The following is a 19,111-nucleotide window of genomic DNA, read 5'->3' on the forward strand; positions in this document are numbered from 1 at the left end:
ATTCAGCCCTTATCCTTTCTAGATTTTTTCTGCAATTATGGGTGCAAGACAGGATATCATCAATTTTGTCCATTATCATTTTGATCTATCCGATCCAAAATGGGTAATCAAAATTCAGACAGGATATGATACGTTCCATCCTAAGTTTCCTCCAGGATTATAGAAGCGGTGTATATGTTGCCCGTGACAAAGACAATCGAAAGAAGGAAAGTCCAGACTACATGACACAAGGCCTACTAGGCGAAGGCAATCGTACACCATTTTGATGTCTAGAGAGAGAGAGGCGCCATGAAAAAATGTGTGTATCGCATAGTTTTGCTAGTGAAAGAAATTATACAAACTCAATTTTGTGAGCAGTAAAGTAAGCACACAATATTCTAGGAACAGTCTCTCTTTGATGCAAAATTTAGAAAAGGGAACCTGCTTGTTGCTTTGACTTTTGAGACATACAGGCGCTACAAAATTAGGGTAAGGAAATTCTCTCTACGTTGCACCTACGCATGGAAAAGGAATCGCGTCCTCAACGATCTGGTGATGAAGCGGCTGCCTCTACTCGCACTTGATGGAGCGGTATATGTGGCGCACGAAAAGCAAAGCCGCACGGAAACCTACCATTCCCAGCATGAGGAAGAATCCATAGCAGATGCACGCCATGTAGCCGAAGAAGAACGAAGTTTGCATGAAGCCAGACATGTCGGATCTGGCATAATAGTAGTAGAGGCAATAGGCATAGATAAATAAGCCGGTCGATCCACCGCAGAGAAAAGATCTGCCAACAAAAACCAATGGAGTCGATAAGTAGATGGAAAGCAGGAATCGCATCTTTTGCAGTAGCAAGTATACAATCCGAAAAGGGTTGCCCCGAAAATGGAAGTTGACTCAAAGCCATTCCTTCAACCCAGAAAAAACACTCTTTCAAGTTTTTGGCATGCGTCTTTCACCTAAGTGAAGTGGTAACTCAGACAAATTCTGCAAGAAAGTGACAACTGCCCCCACTCTACTAAGCTGATAGCAGCCAATTTAACATGATTAATACTCCTAATATGCATTTTCCTATCTTGACAACAAGTGAGCAATTGATGGAACACATGCTCCTGGAAATCCTTCCCCGAATGCAGTCTCATTTTGTTACACTTGAAATAGAAAAGGTGGATCTTTCTATCTAGTAAGAAAGAAGTGCAGAATCTTTTGCAAAAAGTTTACCCTATTGTGAAAGAGAGAAGGAATGGAAAAGAAGAAGAACCATTAAGGAGTAACTGGCAAACAAAAAATCTACAAGTAAAAGTTTTGCATACCTCCACCACCATTCATGGTCTTCAGCAGCAAGTTGGAAGTACGTCAATGCCACAGTGATGAAAGCAGTGACTATCAGGAGAATAATAAAGACGATGAACAAGATGCTGTATATAGTGTAGATCCTATGACCCCAAACACTGGCAAAGATATAATAAAGTTCAATGTATATGGCACTGAATGGTAAGAATCCTGCCATTGCCATCTGAGGAATCGTCCCCCTATACCATGGCAATGGTGGAATCTCTCTGGGATATTTGGTGGTGCGACAAGGAGCCTGGAACTCAGCTTTGCTGTTCTTCCCAGCGATCCCACCTAATACCAGCAAAGGCGACGTCACAAGTGTCCATATGAGGACTATCACCACAATGGTGCCAAATGGAAGAGCAGCTGTTGCTGTGTAAACAATTGCAACAGTGTTTAAGAAGCAGAATGTGAGGAAAAGAGGCCCGCAGAAAAGGCATCCAGTCAACAATAGGTTCCTGACCTGTTACACAAGAAGGTCGAAGTCATTAGTAGAAAAATGAGACCTTGGGCAATGACTCTAGAGGGAATTCACTATGACATACCCAGTTAGTTCCTTCCAGCTGACAATAAAATGAGGTAGAAGTGTAGCCAGCAATTCCAGACGTCAGTGCATAAATGACAACCAGTGCAGTAAACAGAGCCCCTCGGTTGTAAGGATAAAATACACCGACTAATGCCAGTATAAAGATGAACACCGTGCTGCCAAATGCAAGTAAATATCAATAAAGAGAAGCGCTAGTTGAAACATACGTAACTTCCTAATGTAAATAGGCATCTATGAAGCATAAATTGCATCTGGAGAATCAAGTAACTTACAGAGTAAACAGCTGGGTACCAGAACCAAGTGCAGCTGCAAACAGAGACTGGAACCTCGGGTACCTGAATACATCTCCATGAATGTATTTCCATCCAGTCTCCTCAGCATCTTCAACTGATTCTTCATCGTGGGCATATCTATTTTATATGACACAAAAACAAATAACAAGTGCTAAATTTTTTATAGACTCCATATGACTATGAAAATAGAAGGCAAAAAAAAAAAAAAAAAAGAGCAACCAAGCAATGGAGAAACATGTGAAAAGTGATTCTTACTTGACGAAATCATTCTTGAGAACTCGCATGAGTATTGTGGCAAGAAATCCAGTCAACAGAAGCACAGTCACGCATGAATTTATAATCGAAAACCAGTGTATCTCTAGATGATGAGGTAAAGAAGATGACTGCGAGTACTTATCCATCCTCTTGTCAAAAGGAGTATTGGTCTCTTTCCACTTGACCGTATACATGAATTCAACCTGAGTTTGTTTATCCTCTGTAAGATCTACAAGGGCATTAGGGTCTGTACGGACATTGATCTCGATAACACGGTCCTTGTTGTAAAAGATGTCAAAATGAATATGCTTGTACAAGAAGTACTTGTACTCGCTGGGATCTTTGCCTTCCTTGTCAACTTTCCCTATGAAACCCCAGATAGGCAAGTCATCATAATACATCTGAAAGTAATAGTCCTTAATGACCGCAGATCTGAATTGGGCCACTTCTTCTTTCGAGAGTTTTTTCTTGCAAATGACCTCAGACTCCTTATCCTTCATGAAGTCTAGCTTGTAGGGTGCACTGACAAGGCGATCCCCATTTAGTACTTCACCAAGGGCCTCCTTTTTCTCTTTCAAATGAGCTGCAATACAAGTCAGCCTCGCAAATCAAATTACAAATCACATCATAAAACCTTTCAAGAGGAGTAGAATATACCCAAGAGAACAATCACAAACCTGGAATGCAGAATGGAAGATCGAAATAGCGGTAAGTTTCACTGCACGAAAAGGATCAACTGGCATTAGCTCATATGACATGAATAAAATTCTTCAAACTCAATTACACTGCCTTCAAACAAGAACTAGAAATAAGAAATGTGTATAGAGCTGGATGTGGAAATTCACTGACCCAAAGAAAGGTAATTTGAATCTCAACAAAAACTCGATGCACAACAAAGAACGAGAATTAACAAGATTCTCGTAGCTGATCTAGCTGTTACTTAATGTCAGTGATGGCTTGAAAAAACATACCCATGCTACTAGATCCAGCTCTAAAATCGGATAAACAACTGAAAGCAACTTTAACTTAAACATTCCAGAAATATTTCACTGATCTAACGATGCAAACAAGACACCGCCACTACATCAAAAAGAGCCGGTAACTGCAGTAATGCTGCCGACCACCGCTGCTACTACGACACGATGAAGTATCAATTGCAATCGAACTGCGCAAAACCTCTAAAGGAAACCAAAATTCAAACTTCCAAACTAAAACAGCATCTACATTACCATTTTCCTAAATCATCAGAAAGCCCACCGAATTTCCAAAATCTTACCACTCCAGGCACGCACCGACGCTCTCAATTCCGTCACCGTACCCCACTCCGAGCCAAACCCACTCACCCGGATCCAACTCCGGCCCGAACCCAAAAACCCAAATCGAGAAAACACCCCGCCCAGATCCAAACAAACGCCGCTTCAACACACGCGTCTCGACCGAGCCACACAGAACCGACCGGAGATTCGGGGGGTAGGAGCGAGCCCCGAGATCGGGTTCTTTTGTTTACCTGGGATTGTGAAACGGCCCGACCTTGTTGGCGTAGAGAGGGACCGGGTCTCCGTCCTTGTACCGGTGATCGGAACCGTCCGATCTCGCCGGAGAGCAAAGCGACGCCATCAGGACGGCGACGGCCAGCACCGCCATTGGCTTCCCCATTGCCTCTCCCCTTCTCGCCGACAACTTACCAGAGACACCCAGTGATAGAGAGAGAGAGAGAGAGAGAGAGAGGGGGAGATCTCGGGCTGGTTCTCTGGTTCGGTGCTGTTTTTATCTGGGGGAAATATGGCAATGTACGTACGTCGGATTTGGAAGAGAGCTTGGGCTGTTTGGTGAGTTATACGAAAAATACAAAAAATAAATAAAAATAAACACAAAAAAAAATATCGATTTTATTAATTAAAGGTTTCGAGGAGGAAATAATGGCGTAATAATGAGGGGGTTTTCGTTGAATGAATGGTCAGATTTGAGGGAGAGAGATGGGGCGCCCGTCGGGAGGAGCGATGCTTCAACTGCAGGCTTCCCTTCCTTCCCTCCGGAGGCGTTTTCTTTGTTTTAAAATTGTTTCCGTCCTTTTCTTTTTTTCGGGCTTCCTGACGTGCCACCGACGTTTTCCGTGCCACCTCCTCCTAGGCGGAAGAGCGCATGTCATGTCATGCGGGGGTCGCACTTCGCATTACAAGACATGTGGCGGAATTTTTAATTACTGCTTTTTTAAGCCCGAGCGAGATCCACGAGAGAGGATGCATTTTGGGAAATTGGCGATATCACGTGATTATAGTTAGTGAATAAACTGACTTGATTTAAAGAGATAATTAGCTGGTTAGCTTAATTTCCTCTAATTCTTTCGGTCTTCCGGTGGTCCCGGTTGGCCGGAAATTTAATAGGGAATGGTCTGGTGGGGGTTTTTGGTCCTTAGAATTGGAGGTACTTAGGGCGCACGCGAACCGAATTACAAGCAAAACCCGTCCTAAGCATTCCCTCTGCTTACTCCTCGAAGCCCCCATTAATTTACCCGATTAAGTCCGAGATTAGAGCGGTCAACGCCTAGGGAATTTCGTCAGTGGATCTGACTGATTGAATCCCGCGGCCTAATCGTCCCCCTCAAGTCCCGGGTCGCGACGCATCCGGGGGTCAATAATCATCGAAATCATTCCCACGACTCGCCTAATGCAAGGCGACAGGTCGCCTCAACCTAAAAGCGCCAACCCAACTGACGGACTTAGTACAAAGAATTGAATCAGCGAAAGCGAAAGTATTCCGTTTTTGGTCAGGATTTACAAGAAACCCGAGAACAAAAGAATTTCGTAAGACTAGAGAGAGAGAGAGTCACCATCGGCTCCCATCATGGGCCGTGGCCATCTTCGATCTGGGTGGGCCCGAGCCCACACCCGCCGGTCTCTTCCAAGGACTCCGATGCGTCCCCAGCCGACCGATCCTCGCTCCCGCCATCGTCGACCGGTGCGCCGGCCGCGGGGCCGGGGCTGCGGCCGGGGGAGAGGGGCCCAACCTGGAGGTGCGAGAACGGCAGGAACAGGCTGTGCACGACGACCCGCGCGTTCCTGATCACCTCCGGGATCTTGACGCGGGCGCGGTTGATCTGGACCGTCCCCCCCGCGGGCCCACCAGCGCTGGTCACCACCAGATCCTGCCCTTCCGCCATCGTCCCCAGCGTGGACCCCACCGGGAGGTTCCGCAGGTCGTCCCCCGCGAGGTACCGGTCCGGCACGATGTGGAAGCCCACGTCGCCCGCGTAGTTGTGCGGGTCGGAGAAGATGAAGTCGTCCTCCATCGCGAAGATCGTCGCGTTCTCCAGGGCGACCAGCTCCGCGAACTTCGCCTTCATCGCGAGCGCCACGACGCCGTACCCGCCGCCCCGCAGCCGGAGCATGGCGTCCCGGAGCATCATGCTCATGATCAGCGGAGGCGGACCCGTGAAGGAAGGAGGCGCAGCCTCGAACGACGGCCGCGGGGAGGCGTCGGTGCAGGAGGACGGCGAGAGTGGGGAGACGGGGCCGTCGAGGCCGTGGACGATCATGATGCCGTTGTCGAACAGGTCGGGCCGCGTGACCTCGGCGCCGTCGATGAAGATCCTCGTGGCATTGGCGAAGCGATCGGAGGCGGCGGTCACGGTAACGCAGTGGCGGGGGTTGATGGTCTCGATCTTGGTGCCGAAGGTGAGGCTCTGGAGGGTGGAGGAGGAGTAGAAGCCGGGGACGACGTGCTCGGCGAGGAGGCGGGGGAGGAGGCAGGCGGCGCAGGACTCGACGGAGGGGTCGGAGGGGGCGAAGATGGTGACGGGGCCGTTCCAGCGGGAGAGGGCGGGGTACTGGGAGAGGGCGGCGCCGACGGAGATGGAGAGCTCCTGGAAGCCGAGGTGGGCGAGGATCTGCTGGAGGAGGGGGCCGGAGGAGAGGGGGACGTCGCGGAACCGGGGGTAGCCGAAGTCCGAGAGCGACGGCGGCGGCGGCGGAGGGGAGGCGGGAGGAAGGCGCCGCCGCCGGTGGTTGCGGCGGCGGCGGAGGAGGAGAAGATGACGGAGAGCGCGAGGAACGCGAGCTGCAGAGAGCGAAGGGCCATGTTGCGATGCGCGCGAGTTGACGGACGGGGGAGTTGGAGAAGAAATGCGCGAATCTGTTTAAAGCGTTTGAGATATAACGGAACTCTTTTGGCGGCCCGGGCGGCGGTTATTGTTCACGCGCCACAAAGATTCAGCGAATGGGAAGCAATTGGCATTGAGGTCCTCTTACGGCGTCGTTTGCTAAGCAAGCGCAAACGGGCTGAGAAAGAGTTTTCAGTTTTCCCGCCAATTGAAAAGCCTCGTGTAGCAGCAGTACCGGACGGCTCGAACGTACGGATCGCCCACGCGCGCTCTCTCGAACTCGCAGTTCACTCGCGCTAACAAACTCGCCGAGTCGCTAACCGCCTCTTCACCTTCTCCAACGTACTCCTCCACCATAACTCCTCGTGCTCATACTCAAAATCAGTCACTTCTCTCTCTCTCTCTCTCTCTCTCTCTCTCTCTCTCTCTAGATTTCTCTCAGTTCCTTCCAGCCATGGCGATCGAGTCTCTGCAGCTCTCGATCCTCATCGCAGCCATCTTCTTCTCCGCAACCACGACCTCCATGGACGAAGATCTCTTCGCCTCGCCGCAGTCTCAAGCGCGGCGGCCGGAGCTGATCCGTGACGACTCGCTCTCGCCGACCTCGCTCCTCGAGCCCATCCTCTCCCACCTCGGCTTCCACGACCTCGCCATGGCGGTCCCCTCCCTGACCGACTCGCCGTCGTTCACGACGTGGAACGGTCCCTCCACCCTCTTCGCCCCCTCCGACTCCTCCCTCAAGTCCTGCGCCTCCTGCTCCGTCCCCCGCATCCTCAGCGAGCACATCGTCCCCGGCCTCTTCAGCTTCGGCTACCTCCAGAAGCTCGCCTTCGGCACCAAGGTCGAGACGATGAGCCCCGGCCACTGCCTCACCGTCACTTCGGCCACTCACCGCGTTACCAACACCACCAGGATCTTCATCGACGGCGTCGAGATCTCTCGCCCCGACATGTTCAACAACGGAATCGTCGTCGTCCACGGCCTCGAAGGCTTCATCGCGCCGCTGTCCCCTTTCTCCTGCAGCATCGAGAAGATGACGTCCCTGGCGTTCCCGTTCTCGCTCCCGCCGCCGGTGTCCTCCTCCTTCTCTCCTTCGCCGCTCATGCGCCTGATGCTGCGCGACGCGGTGCTGCGCCTCCGGACCAGCGGCTTCGGCATCCTGGCGCTCGCGATCAAGATCAAGTACCCCGAGCTGGTGAATCTCCAGAACGCGACCATCTTCACCGTCGACGACTTCTCGATCTTCACCGGCGCGATCAGCTACGTCAACAACGTGCGGTTCCACATCGTGCCCAACCGGTACCTCGCGATGGCCGACCTGGAGAGACTGCCGGCGGGGACGGTGCTGCCGTCCCTGGAGGCGGGCCAGTATCTGGCCGTGACGACGGCAGGTGGGCCGGCGACGATGAGGATCAACTACGTGAGGATGAAGAGCCCCGACGTGATGAGGAATCAGAAGGTCGTGGTGCACTCCTTGTTCCTGCCGTTCCCTCATCTTCACCCGGCGTCCCTCGATGGACTGATCAACGGTCAAGATCACGTCGAGGAGAACGTCGCCGCCGCTAACCAGGGCATGAAGGACTCGTGCGCTGCTCTTGAGGAGAATGGAGGTTGCGAGGTGATTCCTCCATGAAAATTTCCACTGTTTGTGACGCTTTCTTTTGCCGCCTTAGGTCATTTCTACTTTCCCGCTCCCCTTGGTGCAGAGTCGTTCAGGGTGCTTTCGGTTTTTTCGGTCTCCTTTCTTTTTTTTTCCTTTGAATTGTGGGACTTGCTTCAATAAAAATTGAACTGCATGCCGAGGAATGAGTGGGTAACATCAAATTCTGCTGTTTACGGCCTGTCGATTTGCTAGTAGAGGATGGACTTTGATGCCTTCTTTTGTCTATCCGTTTCATCCGCTGGCAGTTTAATACCTTATAGACCTTTGGAAAAACGCCATACAGGGAACACACAGTAGTCCAAACCACAAATAAGAGTAGATCACCAGAAAGATTCAAGTACGGCTCGTTGCCGTGCTTTGGCCTTGAAAAATCAAAGCTTTCGACCAAAGACATCACCACATGGAAAAGAGCAGAAATGGAAGGCGAGTTACTATCACCTTACCTTGAAAGTTCTATACACGCATAACCGAAAGAGCTAGCTGTTAGCCGGGCTCCCGAGTTGGACAGTGGTTACCACCAAATAAACCATTAAACCAACCAAAATTGACTAACAAATATTTCACAAGCTATTACTACATAAATTGAAAAGAATTATCACACATCATGTACAACAGATTCACGGTTCCTCTTCCCACCAGTCGGAAAAAAAAAAGAAAAAACAAAGAAAGTGGCCCCAAAAAAAAAAAAGAACCTAGTAATACATTTCGTGCGGAAATACACTGTCGCTTCAAAAAATCTTCAATATAGCTTTGATTGGGAAGAGAACATGAACAAAATCAGGCACGGCTGATGCACGGCATTTGAAAAGGGCTTCAACCTCTTTGGAGACTGCCACATGACAAACGCAGATCCCCAATCTTGCCACTTCATTCCTATCACGAGAAACTTGAAAGAAGCTCCATGGAAGCTCTGGTTAATCTCAACATCAGAGAATTCAAATTTCTCAAGAGGATATCGGTTCGTATGGATATGACAGCCACGGGTGCTTCAAAGCGTCAGCAGCAGTGGGGCGTTTCTTTGGATTTACCTCAAGTAGATGGGAGACAAAGTCAATAAATCCTTGGTCCCCCATAGGCAATCGGTGCCTTAAAGACGTCTTCTTTGGTATCAGATATTCCAGTCTGTTGGTATCCTGAGAATCAAAGAGCAGAATGCATCGAATTTATCTTAGATGATACCTATCCTTACAAGATTACGACACAGACATGAATCGATGTGCTTGCCACCACAAGCACCATCCTATTTTCAACAAGCACACAACAGGAAATCCCAGAATGGAGAACTGACATTCCTACAAACCTCATCACACCAGATAAACGTTACAGGACGCAAACCAACTACAGCTTTACAAGCAAGAAACCAGACCAACAATGGAAGGAGAATGCTGTGATGAAGCTCTTTCAAGAGAAAATGGACTGTGACTCAAGACAGCAAGAAATAGTAATTGAGTTACGAGGGAAAATGTATCTGGAATCCTAGAAATAAGTAACTTTGCGAGCAGCAAAGCAATGTACACAGATGCTCCCCCAGACAAAATCAAAGCACAAATCTATTGTTTCATCCATGCAAGATGTAACCGCCCTCATAAAAAGAGGGGTAATTGGCAAACACCACAGATAGATATTGACAACGAGCTGATAACACCACTACCAAATACAAATGCCAAGCATAGTTTCCTTCCACTTTCCATGGTAAATGATGAATGACCAAGAGAACCTTATGCAGGATGCTAGAAGCATTGAGCCTTCAACATAACAAAATTTGTTACCTGATTCCGCTCATACAGCATATGATTTTTCGTAAAGTATTTGTACGTGTCTCTGCCTTTTGCTAGCATGTCTTGATTGAGGGAGCCAATAATCCCAATGACACGTGCAAGTAGTGTTGCAGGTGAGTCATTTTGGAAGAGAACCTAATCAAAATGCCATATTAATTCAATCAATCTGCACCAGAGTCATAATAATGGTGCATGCACCTATACCAGTGATAATTCACAATAAATTATGAGAAAGAATTGCATTGAAATCAACCAGAAAGACACGTTCTAATTAGTGTCACAAGCCAAAAGAGACTCAGACAATTACGAAGTTTAAAATTTACAATTTCAATCCCACACCATCATTGAAAAATACAAAAAGAGATGCAACATCAAAAATGTTTCCAAGCTACCAATAAGTTTTTTCCATAGAAATAACCACCAAAGGGCAAGTTTCAATGAGAGATATAACAATTCCAGCAATCCCACCAGTCAATGCACACAAAAAAAGAACAAAATCACAAATAATATAGAGCTATCATTTACCATGCAAACCATAAAATTATGCAGCAATATTAAGAACCCATATTTTACAGAGAAGCCACTAGAGAGAGTTGATGAGCAAGCACTAAACTGATTTAACTGAGTTGACATCACACCAGAAGACATTCTTCAATGCACTTTCATAAAAAGAAACTGTTTGATCACACGCCATGGCAATTTATTGTCAAGTAGGCTAGAAACGTCTAAAGCTCTCAGCAAACATCAAGTATTGCCCTAAAAAATGCTGGTTTTCTTCTAGGCTCTCAAGTCACCACCGAAAACAGTCCATCATTACATTTCCCAATAGACATCTATTTCTCTATAATTTGCCAGTTTTATAGATGGTTAATCAGAATGTTGTGGAAGGATCAATTTCCCAAATTGCACCTTCTTTATATAAATCTCAGTCTTGCACACTACTAGCAAATCACACATAGTGAGACCTTTTACTGACACCTGTCTCCTTGAGTAGTCAACGAAGCAACACGGCAGAGCTAGAGCTGTGGACAGCCGGCCTGCTTTCAGGCTTGAAAGAGATACACTATTTGTTTGTGCAATTTGCATATGTAGAAAAGGATGTTAACTCTCAAAGTCAATTATTCACAACCTTAGGAAGATATTTCCACTCAATATACCCAATAATCACAGATGTTTTGACGAAACAGCAGTAAGGTCGCCATTGATGGCACATTTTCACACTCATCACGCTTGGAAGTTTTTGAAAGAAGGTATACACAATCGCTTTTCACATCACATTTGATATCATGAATTCAACAGACAGCAGTTTAAGAAAGACCTCTTAAAATCTCAAATAGTTCCACGCATCAATGGGCTGGGGGAGGGGTAGGAAAGCAAATATTGATTGAGAATAGAACTTACATTTCCAGTGCAAAGTTCTGCCAATATGCAGCCAAGTGACCATACGTCAATCTTCTTATCATATGGCAATCCCAGAATAACTTCTGGAGCCCGATAAGATCGTGACTGAACATAGGAGCATAAATGATCTGTTTCAAAACAACTACTCCCGAGATCAATGACCTTTACTTCACATCTGCTGTAGCTTTTTACCAATATATTCTCGGGCTTGAGATCACAGTGGATGAGGCCAAGGCCATGCAAGAATCGAAGTGCTTCCAAACACTGAATAGTTATTGACTGGACAAATCATTACAACACAACATTAGATATCCACATTTGAAACAAAATGTGCTTCAGAAAATAGCAAACTGCCAAACCTGCAATCTAGGCATAGTGAAGTAAACTTCCCCTCCAGACTCTCTATTGAATTTGTGAAACTCGTATAAGTTTGCTTTAAGTAGTTCGCATACTATCAACAAATGCTCCTGCAAAGCAAGCAAGCTCATTCCATTGAGAAGCCTTCAGATTAATAGAAAGTGGATCAAACATGACCAAGGCAATGCAGCAAATCCTTGCTATGATCTAACATAACCACCAAAATCTTGCACAGCAAAATATTCACAGTTACCCTCAGGTAAGAACACCATCGAGGAATAGGCTGCTTAGTGCTTAAATAGCATTGAAGTGCCTGCAGTGAAATGTTCTAATGAGCATGCATGATGCAAGTACGACCAACAGCAGCTGGACTGTGTGACCTTCAAGCAGTAAGCAAGCTGGTGACTAGCATGAGGAACTAATTACAAGCAAAGGAATAGCTCTAGGAAACATGGATCTTGTGCAGCAAAGGAACTTATAAATTACACGGAAAAATAGGAAGCTTAAAATTTCAGTAACTGCTCCAATCAATAATTGACTCCCTTGTTTTTTTGCCACTAATGATTTGCCTATTTGGATTACCATAAAGAGGAAATAATATTCAGCCACTTGCATATTGTTCCCACATACCCTCAAATGCATCATGAGAGATAAAGTTACAGTAGAAACACATCCTCAAATTGACGTTCATTGAGAAACAAATATCTTCATCCTAGCACTGGAATATTGCTACCAAACTTGTCTTACTTCTACAAGACAGATATCATATCAGGCAGCTACAGCCTCAAGTTACCATGCAAAAATAGCAACTCAACAGACAAGTCATGAACGACAAAAAACATCAAGGCTGATAGTTCCCAGGGAACACCAACCCCACTCTCATTCATCATCTACACCAGACTTGGTTCAATATCTAACAGGTGACAGCTTAAAACAAGAATCTCACATGTCTTTGACCAAGATCAGAGCCATATTAGTTCCAAAGCATGAACACTAGAAAGCACCCCCTCCCCAGCCCCCCAGGGGGCCCTCTGTGCCCAACCTCCATAACCTAATAACCCTTCCTCTTAAATGTGATTACGAATGTGTCACACCGTCACTCTCCAAGAATGTTTGACACTAAAACCTATGAACGAAACCCTTCCTCTTAAATGCGATTACGAATGTGTCACACCGTCACTCTCCAAGAATGTTTGACACTAAAACCTATGAACCAAACTAAAAATTCGACTTGGTAGAGAATAATGTATTAAACAGTTTAAGAAGAAAATTGCCTCTAGCACCTACGAAGTAATCAAGCACAATTTCTGAAAAGAAAAAATCTCTTTTTCCACAAGGACGTAACATAAAGCTAAGCAGAAAATCCACTTACTCGGTAGTAAAAATAATCATACAAACGGAGGAGGTGGTACTTGTCGCCAGGATCATGTTTGTTGACATACTTGAGAAGCTTTATTTCATCCAGGCTCTGATCAAAGAAGTCTTTGTTGTTTTTTATAATTTTAACACATACATCCATGCCTGTATGCAGATCATGAGCTTGTATGGCCTTACTAAATGCAGCAGAGCCAAGATATTCGGTGACATGATACCGCCCAGCAATGACTGAATTTAAAACAACGTGAAAGTTCTTGTCCTCCTCAAAGCCGGTTCTGAACATCAGAGAGGACATCCATTCAGAAGTCAATTGACAGCAAGCTTACCAATAATGTATGAGATAACTATAGAACTGACAAAACTTTAGGCTTCAAAATCTAACATCGACTTAAATTTCAAACAAATAGTTTTAATGAAGAAAGGGAAAAGAAATAGCAGGTAAAAGTAACACATGCCTGTTTTTCCTGTGGACAATCTTGAGATTAAAAGTCTCAAATTCCTCTTCCTGAGCCTTGATTTGCCTTACTTGCTCCTGCACCGCAGCAGCTTCCTCATCCTCCAGGGATGCCACTGCGTCATCCTCTCTCACAGCTGGCTTTTCATCCTCTTCTTTCTTGATGCAGTCTCTTTCAGCATAACCATAATTTGATAGCGAAGATGGAGAAGAATTTGCCGATCTTACAGCATTCGCATTATCTTCATCTCTTGAACTTTTAACAGTGGAAGAGTCGCTGCTTTTCCTTTTCCATGTGGCTAGCATGTCATCAGTTCCCATGGAAGCATTCAGTCTCTGCTCAGCTACATCATTCACAACAGCATTGGAGTTCTCTGACCATAAGGATTTGCTAGAGCTTGCATGAAGCAACTGCTCATCCCTCAATGGAGGAGGGAATGAAAAACCCCCATCTATTTGACCCTTCACTCCTGTTTGTATGCTTTTGTCATTCCCAATGATATATTGGTTGGGATCAAGCTTATACTTTCTCCTTTGTTCCCTGCTCAACCTATTACTGTAATTTTTATCTGCTTCAATTTTATAGTGTTTGGATGCAGGTCCGACATCATGATCAGGGATGTACTCTAAATCTCCCTCGCTGCTGCCCCCAACCAAACTTTCCCGGACTTCGCTACCAAAATCAGCAGCATCACTGTTGATGCCTACACCAATTGATCTAACAGAACCGTGTTGATCATCATCAAGACATATATCATCCAGTTGCGGCCTTCCACGATCATTTAGAACTTTCTCATCCCCTAACATGATGAGTTCATCTGTCTGTGCAACAAAACCTTTCCATACAGGTTCCGCACGCATGAAATTCAGTTCTTCCTCATCCATCAGTTGTCCATCATATTGTGTGATTAAATCATTCTCCTCCACCCTGCCGTAAACTTCTCTTGCTGACAGCCCCATCGGATCATCTGAAGCTGTAACTGGTTCCACGTTTTTTGATTGAAGAAATCGCTCCCCAGAGAAGTAAGAATCCTCCTCGGCAAAGGATTGGTCGTCGTCCTCATCTTTAATTTGACCTCCTTCCTGCGGGTCAGGAACACTCCCATGGCCAGTTCCCTTCTCATTATCACTAGGATAGTCTATTTCATGGGCCAGAAACCAGGTCTCATCCTCAATAGGCTGCCTCATATATCCAACATCATCGTCGTCATCATACTCATCAGAATCCCAATACTCGTTAGGGTAGTCAATAGACTCACTCAACCCATCTCCAATAGTTGCAAAACCCGAAACCAGATCAGATGTATCCTCTGCGATGCCATGACTTACAGATAGCCAATTGCCACCACCAAGCCTTTTCCCACCTAAATCATCAGTTACAAAGTATTAACAATTTTTACAGTTGTAACTGAAATGCAGCCTCTAGAACAGAAGACAAAATCGTGGTGGGAAAATACGAGGAGAACAGTAAAGAGAGGCCATTCACAGGTGCAAGCACATCCTATACTACTACCTACAACAGCCGGGCATATAATTGGATGCAAGAAAATGCAAAATCAGCAACCAATGGCAAAATCAAAAGCCCTAAGAAAAACACCCCATCTTGATTTTGTAAAATAAGCATTCTATGCAAAAAGGTTGACGACATGGCAAATTGTCAGTGAAGGATACCTGAAGAATTAATTTCTTGTCCTACAGGAACATCCAGAAATGAACCTATAAGGAACGTACTGTCAATGCTCGCAAGCTTTGCACCCATTCCATCGCGATCATACTTCTCTTCCCAATTGTTGGAAATGGACTTTTCCTCTGACTTGAGTTTGACTGGGGGCAACCTAGGCAGTTCTTCCTTTGGGTTCTCATATGGAAATGGAAACCCTAAGCTGCTAATATTCTTTTGATCAAAACCTCCTTGTGTCTTTCCAAAGTACAATGCTCTGCCAACCTCATCTACCTGATCCTTAATAGCCACCCGAACATCATTGATCGTCTCTGCCTTTTTCTTTCCTTCCTTTTTGTCATGAGGAATGATAATGTCATAATTGTTTGAAGTCTCCCCTTTCGTGAATGGAAAAACTGTTTTAATTGAACAATCTTTCCATGGGTCAGCTGATATTGATGCAAGCTCCTCATTTGTAGACCATGGATTATCATCAGAACCATCCTTAGAGTAGACATTGCTAACTTTTGCTTGTTTGCCAAATTCCCTAGGTTCACCAAAGGGTTCAGAATGGTTTTTGCTAGAACTGACAACCCATGCATCCTTTTCACCAGCAAATTTAACATCTTCTCTAGTAAAAACATTAGCTTTGCCAGAATAAGAAGCCCCGGAGACCTTCAGATCAGACATGGTATGAGAACTCCTGCAAACATCATTTTCATAAAGATCTGAAGGCCCATTGCTAGAATTAAATTTCCATGGCTGCAGATCACCCGAATTCCTTTCTGAACCTTTAGGGAAGGTAAAGCCCTTGCTGGTGTTACTCGACATCTCCACATGTTTGCTTTGTTCAACCACAGTACCCTTGGATCTGCTGTCTGGACCACTTCTGGTGGTGCCACACTCTATTTCTTTCACGATGAGTTCCTCAGAAGCTTCACCACCATCTCGAGAATTAGGGCCCTGATTCACAACAGCTGGTTTCTCGCCATTTTGTCCTTGTGGAAACTTGCCTGTGTCCTTCTCCTCAAGCGTGAGGTTCTGAAGGAACCCATTCAAATCAGAGCGATTTGTGATCTCACTGCGCAGAGCCTCCTCTGCTCGGGTGAATTTATTTCTTCGGAGAAAATCTAGAATCACGTCCACAGAGCTGCCATCAGCCATCGTGATGCACTTTAGCCCCACAGGCAGATCCTCCTAAAGGAAATATCGACCAAAAGTCAGGAACATATCTAAGTCACATTATAAACACATAACAAACATACTGACTCTACTTGTCAATATAACCAAGAAGACATGGACAGTTTCCACATTCTGGAGTAAAAAGAGCAGATCAAACACCACCAAAACACGTTAAGTTGAGCTTGAGCACTTACCTCGACTAAGTCAGGAAGTTCGTCTCTGGCTAAAAAGATGCTGACTTGCTCCCCTCATAAGTCCTGAAAAATTAACAGAACACAGCTGACTCCATATCCTCATCTTTCTCATTCTCGACAAGAGACGCACGCACAAACAACTCATTTCCGGTTTCATTTGCACAGAAGAACCAACAAGGCAACAAAAAAAATCGTCGTTAGCCCCACTACGAAACAAGAAACAAGAAACAAGAAACGAGAATCGCACCACCGCAACCACCCAAATTCAAACTCACACACCACGGGCTAACAGTCCACATTCCATCGCCTAAAACTCCAAATAGCCGCCGAGTTCAAGCCTCTCGAAAATCAAAACACGAGGACCAACACTCGCTTCCCAAATTCCCCCTTTCCGACCCCCTCAAAACCCCGCCGCCTCGACGCGCCACTCCTTCCACGTTCCCATACACCTTCATCGATCCCACTCCACTTCACTCCAGACTTCCTCCGCCCCCGCATTTCCCAAAACCATTCGAAAACCGCACTCTCCAGACTCGAATCCCATCTTCCCACCCGAGATCCCGCCCACCCCCACCTCCTCCTCCACCAAAACCAAACCCTAGAAAATCCCAACCCCTCCCCCGACCAAGCCCGCGGCAAAACCCCCAGAACATCTCCCCTACGACCCCCCGAAAATCCCGACCACCGAAACCTCAAAAACTCGAACTCGAACACTTCCCCGACCCAAAAATAAAAAGGAAACGGATTCAGCAGAAGCTCGAGCTCGAAACCATCCGACTTTACGAAGATGAAGAGCGGCCGAGGGAACAGAGGACTCACAGATCGGCGAGCGCACGAAGAAGCAGTCGTCCTCCTCCTCCTCCTCCTCCTCCTCTCTCCTCGGATGCGGAATCCGCCACCGTCGCCACCGTCGCCACCGTCGGAAATCGCGACAGAGATTGGCACCCGATCACTATACCCCAAAAAAAAAATAAACACCACCAACACTTGCCAATGTGCTAAAAAAAAAAATGATGCAAACGGGATTTTTAGCACCTGATTTTCTCCCTTTGTTTATTTATTTCCCCATTTTCATATTCTCTCTCTATCCCTAATCGGATGTTTAAAATTAAAATAAAAAAAAAATCTTTGCAAAGAAATGCTTTTCCGAGGCCTGCTTTGCTTTCGGCCTGCAAACTGCAAAGGCATGTGGAGTTTAAAACTTAAAAAAATCGAGAAATTAAATGCCAATTTCTTAGGTGATGAACGAGTAGAAAATTGGATTCGGATCGTGTGCGATCGCAGGGCTCGTGCGTCTGGTTCTTGGGGAGGGGGTGGGGGAGGGAACATGTGACTGCATGATTCCGCCTCGTGATCCGCGGCCGGCCGGATCGAGCTTTTGATCCGACGGCTGGCGTGGGATTTCCCGTCCCTCCGAGGAGCTTCGGCCTTTTTTTATATTTTTTTCTTCCCTTTTGTTTTATCTTTATGGCCGATTTGGCTTTGTGGTTTGATTTTATCAATTTTTAAACTTTAGGTTTGGTATTATCATATCCGTATATTCCCCCGCTCTCAGGGTTCTTCTTCGCTGGCCAATCGACAAGGATGTGGTCAGCTCATTTCGGCCCAAAACATTGCAACAATTTGACCCAAATGATGGGTTTAACCATGACGCACTCGAAAACACTCATTAGACATTAAAATCAAGAAAATTCGTCCTTTTCAAAGTATTATATTTCTCGGCTATTACGTAATGTGAACATCGAGATAAAATTTTATTTTATTTTTATCGAATCTAGTCAATTAGTGTCCCAATACATGTCGATGGTTATATGAGTTTGTGTATTTAAGTGTATATCACCGCATTCGATATTTTATTATTGATATACTGATAAGAAAGGATAAGAGTGAACTAATTAATTATAAAACAGTGTCTCTCAAACCGTGGGTGTAAAGTTGACAAGTCGGTTAAGAGACGCTATATAAAACACGGGTCGACTTGAGAATGGGTGTTTCATTCACTCTTCCACCTTTGCCAGCGGCCATTATATCAACCTATTAGTTCCTCAAACACCCCTTATGAGGTACGGTGAAGTCTATTCTCCCCACTTAAAGAGCCCCATAATTCTTGAGTGTAATTTTTTATTCCCCACTTGAGAGGGAATACCCCAAATGTTTTACGTCCCATAATTTAAATGAAATAGTTTTAATTTAGAGTCCATATAATTTTGCAGTACGGATGTATTTTTAACATGGGCAATAGCGATGATAAAATTGACATGGATTGCTCATGTTTTGATGGGTTATTGTAAAACTACTCCATTCAAGACCGATCTTGTTAAATCTAGAGTTCTAACACTATTACAATTGATAATTATAATTATATATATATATATATATATATATGGTCAGCTCATTTCGGTCCAAAACATTGCAACAAATTGACCCAAATAATGGGTTTAGCCACGACATACACGAGAACACTCGTTCGACATTAAAAACAAAAAAATTCGTCATTTTCAAAGTATTATATCTCTCATCGATTATGTAATTTG

At 45.5% G+C, this 19,111-nt stretch overlaps 4 protein-coding genes across 4 annotated transcripts; 1 reads left to right on the top strand and 3 right to left on the bottom strand.

Moving 5' to 3' along the window:
- Positions 1-289: 289 nt before the first annotated feature.
- Positions 290-4,189, bottom strand: LOC104456394 (transmembrane 9 superfamily member 2). The gene is made up of 7 exons (XM_010071170.3): positions 3,920-4,189; positions 3,090-3,130; positions 2,413-2,995; positions 2,137-2,274; positions 1,863-2,019; positions 1,296-1,780; positions 290-769 (listed from the first exon to the last, which is right to left on the bottom strand). The coding sequence occupies exons 1-7, from the start codon at positions 4,066-4,068 to the stop codon at positions 550-552; spliced, it is 1,773 nt and encodes a 590-aa protein (XP_010069472.1). The 5' UTR covers positions 4,069-4,189; the 3' UTR covers positions 290-549.
- A 1,065-nt stretch (positions 4,190-5,254) lies between these two features.
- Positions 5,255-6,868, bottom strand: LOC104416247 (fasciclin-like arabinogalactan protein 21). Its single transcript, XM_018860166.2, has 2 exons — positions 6,817-6,868; positions 5,255-6,543 (listed from the first exon to the last, which is right to left on the bottom strand). The coding sequence occupies exons 1-2, from the start codon at positions 6,866-6,868 to the stop codon at positions 5,255-5,257; spliced, it is 1,341 nt and encodes a 446-aa protein (XP_018715711.2).
- A 24-nt stretch (positions 6,869-6,892) lies between these two features.
- On the top strand, positions 6,893-8,590 carry LOC104416250 (fasciclin-like arabinogalactan protein 21). The gene has a single exon (XM_010027664.3). It carries the CDS (start codon positions 6,966-6,968, stop codon positions 8,142-8,144), a length of 1,179 nt encoding a protein of 392 aa, XP_010025966.2. The 5' UTR covers positions 6,893-6,965; the 3' UTR covers positions 8,145-8,590.
- Positions 8,591-8,696: 106 nt separating this feature from the next.
- LOC104456395 lies at positions 8,697-17,919 on the bottom strand. The gene is made up of 10 exons (XM_010071172.3): positions 17,613-17,919; positions 17,397-17,529; positions 16,578-16,640; positions 15,213-16,398; positions 13,543-14,905; positions 13,083-13,362; positions 11,713-11,820; positions 11,354-11,632; positions 9,944-10,087; positions 8,697-9,307 (listed from the first exon to the last, which is right to left on the bottom strand). The coding sequence occupies exons 4-10, from the start codon at positions 16,363-16,365 to the stop codon at positions 9,119-9,121; spliced, it is 3,516 nt and encodes a 1,171-aa protein (XP_010069474.2). The 5' UTR covers positions 16,366-16,398; positions 16,578-16,640; positions 17,397-17,529; positions 17,613-17,919; the 3' UTR covers positions 8,697-9,118.
- Positions 17,920-19,111: the final 1,192 nt, after the last annotated feature.

The sequence above is a fragment of the Eucalyptus grandis genome, chromosome 8 (genome assembly GCF_016545825.1).
Source record: "Eucalyptus grandis isolate ANBG69807.140 chromosome 8, ASM1654582v1, whole genome shotgun sequence".
NCBI lineage: Eukaryota > Viridiplantae > Streptophyta > Magnoliopsida > Myrtales > Myrtaceae > Eucalyptus > Eucalyptus grandis.